Source organism: Vombatus ursinus, unplaced genomic scaffold (assembly GCF_900497805.2).
Source record: "Vombatus ursinus unplaced genomic scaffold, bare-nosed wombat genome assembly UNPS02005659.1, whole genome shotgun sequence".
Classification (NCBI taxonomy): domain Eukaryota; kingdom Metazoa; phylum Chordata; class Mammalia; order Diprotodontia; family Vombatidae; genus Vombatus; species Vombatus ursinus.
In genome coordinates, this window is record NW_020945437.1 from 7328396 (window position 1) to 7340624 (window position 12229).

The 12229-nt window shown below is 35.6% G+C and overlaps 1 protein-coding gene across 2 annotated transcripts in view; it reads right to left on the bottom strand.

The window, feature by feature from the left end:
• TMEM135 (transmembrane protein 135) overlaps positions 1 to 12229 on the bottom strand; it is a 342694-nt gene that overhangs the window by 101578 nt on the left and 228887 nt on the right. For both annotated transcript variants that reach the window (XM_027848341.1, XM_027848342.1), the window contains one exon: positions 7259 to 7305. In XM_027848341.1, coding sequence (XP_027704142.1) covers positions 7259 to 7305 — 47 coding nt within the window. The remainder of the gene's footprint in view (positions 1 to 7258; positions 7306 to 12229) is intronic.

Consider the following 12229-nt stretch of genomic DNA (forward strand, 5'->3'; position numbering starts at 1 on the left):
TATGAGTCTATGATAATTCAACTTAACAGGGCCCAAGATTTTGACACTTAAAGCAAAATCAGTACCTTGTATCCTCTGAATGATAACTAGATGCACAACTGCTCAAAATAAACATATTAAGTTTAAAATGGTCTAATATATCCCTCTCTCAGGATAATTGTGAAAGCTTATTTCCATAAAATATTTGCTGTACATATCAATGGAAAGTTATAAAGTGATTCTGTTAAGTTAGCATTTAAAAATTACAGATGCTCTCCATTTTTAATGAAAAATTCAGACTGTATAGGAAGAATCTTATTGACTCTAAGACCACTATTCTAGCCATTTCACCATATTGCTTCTTATTTTCCCTAAAATGTTTTCATAACTATTCTCCACATAAAATATTTCTCTAAAACCAAAAATAAAACCCAAATAAACAACACTGCCTTTATGTATCTTTCCAAATTCTTCTCCAATCATGGCATATGTCTGGTTTTAATTACTTAACAGCAAACAACGTTCTATGCCCAGCTGTCAATTATGACACTTCTGTACACACTGATGACATAACTAAACAGAATACCTGGGATTGTTAGGGAGACTGCCTAAAACAGGGGTGGGGAGGAAGAGTGTGGAGGTAGCTTCTACTCACCATACTAAAAAAAAGAACACAATGACACAGTCATACTCTTCCCATAGTTTGCAAAATCTTTCCATTTATAGAAATCTGGGGACAGATTTCCTGAGAAGCATTACAACAATACTAGACACTGACCCATGAGATAAAATTCAAAATACTAATATTACTGTACTTTATAGATAAATTAATAATCTTCATGTCAGTTTTAGAAAATCATTTGGAGATACCTCCTTCCCTTCTTTTTCAGAAGTAGGGATAAACTATGGGTTTATAGCATTAGATACACTGTGAGATAGTTGATGTCTTGGTTAGTTTTACTGAACTTTTTTTTTCTTTTTAATTTTTTCCTCAGTGGAAAGCTCCTTTTGTAAGTGTAGAAGCATATGTTTGGAAATGATGGTGATATACAAAAAGATGTCAAAAAAATTTAAAGAAAGAAAATAGTTTTGAAACTAACATCTCAAAGATTGTTCTTTCAGAAAAGTAACCTGTTCCCAAATTTCTCTTCAGTGAAACTAATTTTCATTTTCCTTCCTTCTCTGACAATAATTTTTGCTGCTACAGTACAATCCCTTTCATTATATATAAACTGTGTCATTTACTTCTCCTTAAAAGCTAGGTGTAAAATGCCATTTGGTACTTAGTTGATATCTTCTTCCCCTACTTAAGCACTGAATTTCTAAAATATTTTTGAACAAACATTGTGTCAAATTCCTGCACTTACTCTGAAGTACAACCATAAGGATCAACTGTTCTGCCAGTCTTTGCCTGGCCAAATGGTGTGAACTATTCTGAAGGGCAACAGTGTCCTTTTTCACAGCAGGATCTGGCCTACACATCATAATGCTTTGGGAATGGCAACACTTTACAAATGGTTTTATTTTTTGCAAAAATCTTTCTCTAAGCTTTATTTAAACCAAAACCTTGTCAAGGACATTAGTAATTTAGTGAAAGTGTTAGTTTTTATAGAGAAGCAATCCAGCAAGTAATTGTGAAGTATATAAAAACAAAATTAAACAGTCCTTGGCCTTAAGGAGCTTAGATTTTATCATAGGATTCACAGATTTTGAGGTCCCTTCTAATCCACCAACCTTCCAGGATTCACCAACCACAACCCAGAACCTTGTTCCCAAGGAACCACTGACTGGCAACATTTTAGGGGCCCTGGACAACAAGGTTCCCCTAGGGACAATGGTCACAAGACTGGGGACTTTGACCCAGGGCCCCTCCTAGTTACCACTTCATTTTAAGACTCTTTTCGCCATGCTTCAGGCTCTCCCCTCCCCTACAACTCTGTCGTAGGATCTGTTGCTTAGAATGTGAACCCTCTTAGAGATGCCCTAGTTACAAGTGCCAAGAGCTCATCAAACACAACCCAATACCCAATGCAGATTTATCTGAGGACTCCCTCATGATGCCAAGTCACACCTTGGAGCTCCAAACTTCCCTAGGGCTATCTCTATCATAAGCCAAAGAACTTTCCAACCCTAAGTGCTAGGATGAGAACTGTTATCTTCTCATGGAATCTTTAAACACAAAGACAAATAAAATACGAGCACCAAGTCAACAAGCATTTATTCAATACCTACTATATCCCAGGCACCTTGCTAAATGCTGGGGATACAAATTAAGGCAAAAACAGTCCCTGCTCTCAAGGAGCTTACAATCTGGTGGAAGGATATAACATTCAAATAACTATGTAGAAACACAGTATTGGGCCTTCTGAAAAGCATTGTAAAGTTATTCTGAAGAAGCACTTTTGTGACTGTAACAAGAAAACAACTTCCAGCAAACTGGGTAAATATGTTGTAGCTCTGCATCAGAACACATTTGTTGGAGGCTTGGTTCTCTTTCTAATTTGTACTCATACTAGGTTCATGTTTCCTGACCTCCTGTAGTGATCTACTATCTATCTTCTATTTTCATAGATCACACTAGTTCTATCTACCTACTTTCTATCCTATTTACATTGTAAGCTTCTATTAGACAATAAATTCTTTGATTTTAAGAGATTCTGAGATATTTTTCCCTCTATATCCTCAACTTCTATCATGGTGACTTCCTCATGGCAAGTGATTAAATATTTGCTACATTGAATTAAACACATGACAACAGTTTTCAGAATATAATTCCTTAATCTCAATGCCTTAATTTCAATATTACAAATATTTTACACATGTAAATTAAAAATCCCAAACACTTTAGATGATCCAGAAGAGCTAAATTCATGTCATTCACATAAAGGCAATGTAGTGCAGTGACAGTAGCAGCAGATTTGGAATTCAAGGACCTAGGTTCAAATCTACTTGTCATTATTTTAGACAAAAGAATTGGCTAGATCGTATGATCTATAAGGGTCCTCCTAGTTCTAAACAGTTTGACTCTGTAAAGATAAGCTATAAAAATAATGGTATTAAACAACACATTTAATTTACTGTCCTTGGTATTATGAACTTTACTCTTTAATAACATAAAGTACAGTAAACATGACATAATCTAACTTTCTATCACTTCCCAAATAAAAACTTCCCTTCCTGATCTTTTAAAAAATCATCCTGATTAGAAAAAGCACAAATACAATTAGAATTAGATTAGAAAAGCACAAATTCACATTATTATGTGAATGTTTTCAACATTATCCCAACAAAGTTCCTGGGTATAACCAGCAAAGAGACTCTTAAAGATAGCTGAGACCACAGGGTCATTTTATTCCTGACCCTTCCTTCTATAATTGAAAATGCAAGGGCAATAATAGTCTATTTGGTAATGGAGACATATTCATTAAGAGGAGATAGACTATAAAATTTCAGAGACCACTGAACAGCTGCAATGATGTTCAGTCACTAGTGACTGACATAAAATACTTACAATCCCTTTACCATCCCTCTGAGTTTAAGATCCCATGTATCTTGAAACTTCATATATCATTTTTGTTTTAGTCTATTTCTTTATCAGAAAAAAATCACCCAGACCCACTTCACTCATATTTGCATGAAGTCCTTCTTCCAAAAGGAAAAATAATTGAAAATTGAATCAAGCAACTTCAATAAATATTTGCTGCAGTTTGCCAGACTATAGTAGGTAACCTCTTAAAAGTTTTTGGTCGGCTGATTTAAGAGGTAAAAAAAAGTTCAAATGATAAAAATCAGACGTAGTCATTGAATTAATGTCTTAGTTGCAAATATATTTATTCTTGTTTCTTGGGGATAAACAAAACCCCCCAAAGATTGAGCTCTAGTAAATGATGATTCCGTGTCAAATCTATGAAGGCACTGTTGGGAATGGTGCAGTATGGTGCAGTAAGTTACATGAATGGCAGCCCATGTGAAAATCAGGTTCTTCCAATTGACAATTGCTTTCCCACGCTTAGCAGCTAATGATATTGAGCTCCCCTTCATTACTTACAAAAGCAAGCTATCTTATCAGCATTTAACAGATAATCCCTACCTCAACCTCCAATTGCCGCTCCCCTCCCACCTCTCTAGCTATGTTTGTCAATGCCAAAGTCTCTCCGATACTTCAGCCACCTATTCTTTCTACATTATTAGAACTGACACAATCCAGCACATATCAATGTTTTTCTTAAGATATGGTACCCAGAACCAACCCCAGTATTCTTCTAGGCATGATCTAGTAGTGTGAAGCAGTACTATTACCTCCCTGTGCACCTCTCTACATATCCTAAGACTATGTTAACTCCCTGACTATTCTTTTTCCTACCCACAAACTCTAGTACCCCAACCCCACCCCCACATAATTGAGTAGAATATAAGACACTTGAGGGAAAGGATCATTTAAAATTTTATCCCAAGCACCTAGCACAGGCCCTGGCATATAAAAGGCCCTTAATAAATGCTTGTTAATTGACTGATGGATGGATGCCCTGGTAACAAGTTAATGTTGAATGCTTACCTCTCTCTTTTTACTTAAAGTATTCATAAATCCTTATTAAGATTAATTCCTCTATTTAATCCCTATCTTCTTTCCTTCTAAGACCTTGCTGTAGCAGTAACCCTTTCTCTCTCAGGTATCTTCAATATCTTCTTCACAGCCCTCATATGCCTATAGATATATTCACTTTGCCCCAATCCTAAATAAACTTCCATTGGTTTTCCCAACTTTTCTAGCTATCAAGTCATCTGATTCCTCCCATTCACTGAAAAACATTTTTAAAAAGTGAAATATCTGCAGAGTCTATACTTTGTTCCCACCCATTCTCCCCAAACCCTCAGCAATCTGGCTTCCATTGTCACCATTATGGAAAAATCACTCTTAAAAACCACCACCGCCTAGTGCCAAAGCTAAAGGCATCTTCAATTTTCATTCCCCTTCCTCTTTTCTCTTCATATGACACAGCTAAATACCCAACTCTTTTTTCTGGATAATCACTCCTCCTTTGGCTTCTGAGATATTACAACCTTGTGTTCTACCTGCCCTTCCCCTAAATTCTCATCTTCTTCCACAAGGTTTAATCACCATCTTTTTTCTCTTCTCCCAAACTATAATTTTTCTCTCTGACTTCTCATTTTCTGTCTGTCCGAGTGTCTGTCCCTCTGTCTCTTCTCTCTAATCTATTATCAAGTTCTATTCATTCTACCTCCATAATATATCTCATATCTGGCCCATTCTCTCTGTTCTAATTGACTTTTCCCCAAATATAAAGCCCTCATTACATCTACCTGGACTCTTCCAATAATCTCCTGAGAAGTCCTCCAGCCTTTACCTACTTTTCAAACCTATTCTTCATACTTTTGTAGACTAATCTTCCTTATGTGCATAGAGCTGGTCTTAAATTTTTTGCTCAAAATGCTTTCATAGTTTTCAATTATCTACTGAATAGAGTACAAAATCCATAGTCTGGCACCCGAAGCATTTCACAATCTGGTGCCACCAGATTGTGTCTGTGTTCCAGTCATAGCTCACATTACTCTCTTATATCTAACTCTATATTCCAGCCAAACTGAACTATTCATTCATCACCATATAGTTTAGACCTCTGTGATTTTCTCATGTTATTCCTTGTGCCTGGAATGACTTCCTTTCACTCTGCCTGGTAAATTCTTGCCTATCTTTTTTTAAAATTCCAACTCAAATGCCACCTCCAACATTAAGCAATTCATGACTGCATGTCCCTGCTATCCCACACACTGTAGCTGTCTACTACCAGTTGGGAATCACCCCCCCTCCCCACCTCAGACCTCACATAGTACTTTTTTCTGCACTTTCATTAATTTATCATGCATTATTTTACATTATAGTTATTTATGTGTGGCATATCCCTGCAGTAGACTGTTAGCTACAAAAAGGAAAAGAACATGTCTTATCTAGACTACATGTTTATACTCATAGTGTAACATATGGTTATGGAAAGACTAAATAAATGTCTATTGAACTTTTTGTAAGGACAATATATAACATCTGAAAAGAGGTGTGCCAGTTTCATGGGGGGAAATTTCATTTCTAAGATCAGATAAACCAGCTATTTAATGTTCCACAATAGCATCTCTGCTTGCAATCTTTGAAAGAGAAAAGAGCTACTGAGACATTCAAGTGATCCCCACTTCCACCCACAACCTAAGGTAGTATTTCTTTATTTGTTGTAATAGTTCTTTACTCTCACACATTACATTATTTCAGGTCTTCAAAGGGTTTTTTTGTAGATAATGGAAAGTGTAGAAATCATCCTTCATTAATTATTCTCTGCAATTCGTACTTTTGTTTTATTGAGAACAAGGATTCACCTTATTTTGCTCTGGTAAGAGAAAAAATGTGCCACAAACATATTGAAGAGGCATAAGAGAGCAGAAAATTATTTGGGGAAACTAAACTTTGTATTGTTTTATTTTCTTCTCAAATGTGTGTATAATACACAAAGAGGAGAGAATAAACAAATTAATAGGGAAGGACAAAGAATAAGTTTGCATACGCTTTATCTAAAACTTCTCCTAAAAGGACTCTGAACTAATATCATTTATCTACATCCTAATGAACATTAAAAAAAAAAATAGGATCATAGGCGTTACAACTGCAACAGACCTTAGAGACTATCGAACATAAGCTCATCTTTTCAGAAATGGCAGTAAAGTGACTTGTCCCACATCACACAGGGCATAAGTAACAGAGACCAAATTCAAACTCATGAACTCTATCTTCAAATCCAATAATAATGCGCTTTCCATTCTACCATGCTACCTCTTCTACACTGCTAACAACTGACATGTTTTGAAAATTCAATATGAGTTCCCAAGCTTTTCATATTTAAAGTAAAAACGGTATACAATATCTTCTTTTTTTTTGTTTTGTTTTGTTTTGTTTTTGCTAGGCAATGGGGTTAAGTGACTTGCCCAGGGTCACACAGCTATTTGAACTCAGGTCCTCCTGAATCCAGGGCCGGTGCTCTATCCACTGCGCCACCTAGCTGCCCCCTCAATATCTTCTTAACAAGAGATAAATTAATCATAACATATGCAGAAGATTAAATTGTACCAAGTTCTTAATTTTTTTCAAGGTAATCTTGGTCTTATTTGTGTAAACTGTTTTTGTTTTACAAATCAATGTAAAGTTACAAAATGAGCTGAAACATGTTGGTATTTTAAAGCATCATAATTAGCAATATTTATTATAAATAAAACATACCTGAAAAAGAACATGTACATGGCAGCTGTGATGCAGAACAAAAGAACCTATAACCAGAAGAAAATAAATTATTTGCAAATAATGTTCAAATATCAACACAATCATTTATGTTTCTCTCTCAAAAATTAAGTAAGCTAAGTATTTTTAGGTAGGGAGTTAGTTCTATATTTTATCACTGACTACAGTTATTTTAAAAGAAGTCATTTTTTTCCATTAGCTATTCAAGCTTAAAATATACAGAAAATAGGGAGTAAATTAAAAGTAATCAGGTGAAGTTAGGTCTGATAATTCACTAAGTTAAGATGGCAATGTAATAGTTACAAAGAAGGCCCAATAAGTGTTGTTCATTAGACTGAAAAGCACCCTTCTGTTCCCAAAAAAATATGAAGGAAATGATGAATTTATAATACATTGTTTCTTGCAATAGTGTTCATATAATTCTCAGGAAATACAGTGCTACTGCTGTCATCACCGCTGCATGTAAGCATTACATAAAAAACATAAGTCTGACCCAGTCCAATAACAAAGAACCGGAGACATAGTATATGAATACCTTTTAGCTTCTTATCACAATCTGACACATCCAAGAAGCTTATATACATGTGATCTGGAATACCACAGACTCTGGACCAATATTTGTCAAAGGCTATAATTACAGTTTTGTTTTGGTTTTTGCCTCCAAAATAATTAAAACACAGATCTTGATTCCTTTTTAAGTTGTTAAAAGGGGGTAAGGGGGAACCAAGTGATGGATACTAGTCATATGACTTAAAGAATTTAGAGCTAACAAGGCCCTTACAGACAACGAGGCACAACATTTTCATTTTAAGGGAAAAGAGAGGCTCAAGGAAATTAAGTAATTTGCCCAAAGTCTCACTGGTAATAAGTAGAGGTGACTACATTAGAACTAGGTCCTCTGACTCTAATTCTAAGACTCCTTCCATTACATCATGGTGGGTCTACTGACCCCTAGATTTCTTAGCTTACTCAGACCTCTAGCCCTTTTTGTTCTCAAAGCACACCTCAAAAAGCTACTATGCCCTTTCCATAACTTATCAATCCTTCTTTTTTTATTCAAGTAGCTTACCTATTTCTCTCCTTAATTGGAAGATCATGAGATGATAGAATTTAGAGCTAAGAAGGGCCCTTACACATCCCGTAGAGCAGAGGTTCTTAACTCAGGGTTCATGAACTTGTTTGTTTAATACTTTGATAACTGTATTTGTAATTCAGTATGATTGGTTTCCTTTGTATTCATATATATTGTATTTTGTGCATTTTAAAACATTATTCCGAGAAGGGACTCACAGGTTTCACCAGAAGGCCAAAGGGGGTCATAACACAAAAAGTTCAAGAACTCCTGTCTTTGAACAACCTCCTCATTTTTCAGATAAAGAAACTAAGACCCAGAGAGATTAAGAGATTTGCCCAAATTCAGAAAGGTAGTAAGTAGCAGGGCCAGTATTTCAACACAGACCGTCTTGATTTCTGTGTTACTAGCACCTCTCTGTATGGACTTTCCATTTCATGGCTATAAGAAATTCCTGGGGAGGACACTTTAGCCACGCAGATTTACAATTGCTCAGAAATCTGAAGTCTTAAAGAGCTGCCTGGGACATTGAAAATGAAGCAACTAAGCCAAAACCATACAGCCAATATCTGTCACAGAAAGCATCTGGGCCCACTTCTATTCATTCTGGGACCTGGTCTCTAACCACTATCCCATACTTACACAGATTATTCATATGTTATTTAATGTACAAAATTCAGTGCTTGTTCAGTTGTCATTATTTAGGTTTGGCTGAACTACAAAATATAGGAGGCTCTGAATTTCCAGAGAGAAAGGAAGTAACCTTATTCAGAACTTAGCTATCCAAAGACGTTAAGGTCTTAATTAAAAAAAAAAAAGTGATGATATGAAGTTCTAGTGCTTAAATATGAATTCGAAATGGAAGATAATTCTGGCCTTTCCTTAAGACATCAAACTATCTCGCAAATTCTTAGACACTGTGCCAGGTGGTAGGAATATAAAGACAAAAATGAAACCATGCCTGCCATCAAGGAGCTAAACATTATACATGTCTGCACTTAAGTACATACAGGATATATCTCAAATAAATGCAAGTGATATTTTTGAAGCGAAGGGACATTTACAAGTGTGGGGGAAGGGATCAGGACAGGTCTCTCAAGAGAGGCGGCACTTGAGAGACTTACAAGAGGCGAAGGTGAGGAAGGTGAACAACTCAGATGAAGGAGATGGATTGTTCAAAGGCACAAAAGAGAGAGACAGAACATCATGTACGAGTAATAGAAGGAGGGCAGTCTAGTAGAATGCTAGTTTGTGGAGAAGAGTAATGTGAAATCAATCTGGAAAGATAAGCAAGGGGCAGTCTGTGACGGCCTCCAAATGTCCCCCTGGAGGTATCCCAAGGGAAATGGGAAGTTACTGAAGCTTCTTAAACAGAGGAGTAACATGGCCAAACCTATGCATTAAGAATACCAAATTGGGAACTGTGTGGAAGATGGACTGATGAGGGAAGAGACTGGAGCCAGGAAGAGCAATTAGGAGACCATTAAAATAGTTCAAGAGAAAGATGATGAATATCTTAATTAGGGTGATTATGGTATAAGTAGAGAGAAAGGGGTATGAAAGATGTTGAAATAGTGGAATCAATAAGACTTGGTAATTGATTGGATGGGGGTGGGAAGAAAGAGTGAAGAGTCTTATAAACCTGTGTGACTGACTAGAAGAATAATAGCACTCTCAAAAGAAAAAGGGAAAGTCAGGAGGAGACCTGGGTTTAGTCAGATAATGAATTCTGTTATGCATGTTCAGTAGGAGATACCTAATCTAGATGAATATGTCCAGCTGGAGATTCAGGAGCTCAAGAGAGGTAAGAGCTGAATATGTAGATTTGGGAGTAATCAGAAAAGATGTCAAATGAATCCCCTTCAGAAAATAGATGAAAAAAGTCACTGAAACTTAGACTGTGTATTACATGTCATATTACACACCAGAAAACCTTATTAAGTCTATATTTATGTTTCAGACCATGTATAATCAGACCAATGCCTATTCTCATGTTCATTAGAGAATGTATGGTTACTTAATTTTAAAAAATTGAACATAATCCAAACCTAGTCAATATAAGGTCTATTTTTTTGAGGTCCTTACATTTCATATTAGGAAAGCTTTGCTAAAGTTGAAATTCTTTTATCTCCCAATATTCAAAAGAATAATAATAACCAAAAAGAAGAAAAGCATACTTTACAGCCAATTTTTCAACACATAACAAAATTATGTTAAAGAAATATTAGAATTTTTGAAAATCAGATGAAGAAAATTGATTATTTTAACTGAATGAAATGTGCTCCCACAATCTTTTCCTGATATGGTTCATTTTTCTTGATTTATGCCCAAGGGTCAACAAGCAAAGCTTGGCAACATATTAACCTTAAATTTTTTTTTTCCAGCTGTAAAAACAGTAATGTCAGATAAATGGTTGAAGAGGCTATATATTCAAAATCCTGCCCTTTTATGGAAAGTAGTTAAACTAGATCACAACTACTTAAAATTAAATTACTGAAAGATAGGTGGCCATTCACAGACACCAAGGTTATGTAAATGTCTAGTAATTAATGCACATAACACAGAACCTAGAATCTTTATACAATTTCAAGTCCTGAGGGTAGACTTTGCAAAAATCATTTAAATACCTTAAAATGACTTCTCAAGGAAAAAGGAATAGACAAGAAAGTAGATGGAAAATCTAGTATTAATAAAAAAGCAAAGCAAAACCCATAAACAAGTAAAACACAAAACGATAAGAGTTGAAGTTTATTGAAATTAAAGGTTAATCAAGGACCTGTATTTGAAAGCTGCGGCAATGTTCAGCTATGTTTTTTCCTTTGTTCCTCTTTCTTTGCCATCTCTTTTGTTTGTTTTGGACGTTTCATTAAAATACATCTCAAAAAACAGGAGGAGGTAACTATGTAAAAAGAAAGGAAAAGCCAAGAAAAGTTGGGGAAAGGAATCATTGCTTGGGATGAGGAGGTGACTGACAGGAGGTATGGAAAGTGACTAAAAACAAAAAGGCTAGAGAAAAGCTAGAGAAAGATAAAAGGACTGGGGAAGCTTTTATTATTGTTAAATTTGGGTCCAATCCTTGCTGCTTATTTGAGGAGGGTATAATCTCTATAGCACCCTCCACTTTATCCTTTAATCTTTCCTACAACCTAGGAAAGTCAAGACATTCCAACTAATGAATTGGAGATTGAACTAGATCCTGTTGATTTAAAGAGCCAGGATACAAGAATGGACCCTAATCTAGTGTAATGGGAAAATTAAGTAGCCTTGAGAATATCTATAGAATTTCAGTCAATTGAGAAAAGGCATATCAAACTTAAAAAATGTTAAGGTATTGAAAAAGTTAGCTAACAAACATAATTATACATAAGGTCATACATACATGTGGCTTTCTTGGCTCACTACCAAAATATGAGTTTACTGTGGTCAAATTTGGAAATGTCCTTACATAACTGGTGTGGGAGCCCCAATCCTTTACTTAATGTAGCAAAATGCAATTCAGCAAAAAACTTGCATGTCATTTAGCAGCTGGGGTAGGTGGTGAGGGAACCTACATAAAATTCAGAGCACAGAGAAGCTGAAAAAATACTGTGTTTTCAGCAGGGCAAAGAAGCTAAGTCGTCTAGATGGAACATTCCAGTTATATACAGATAAATGAGGGGGAACCTTATCCTCACCCAAACAATGATATTCATATTAACCTCAAACAGGAATGATAAGCAGGCCTAAGGCATTACTCCCTAGCCCAGATGACTCTTTAAAAAATGTTACCTAAAGTAGTTTCAATAGGCAACAGCAGTGCCACTACAAACACAGCATAGCTTTACTGAATAGCTTTATATTTTAAGAAACTTTCATATTGCTTCTAACTACACTTGGCTAGT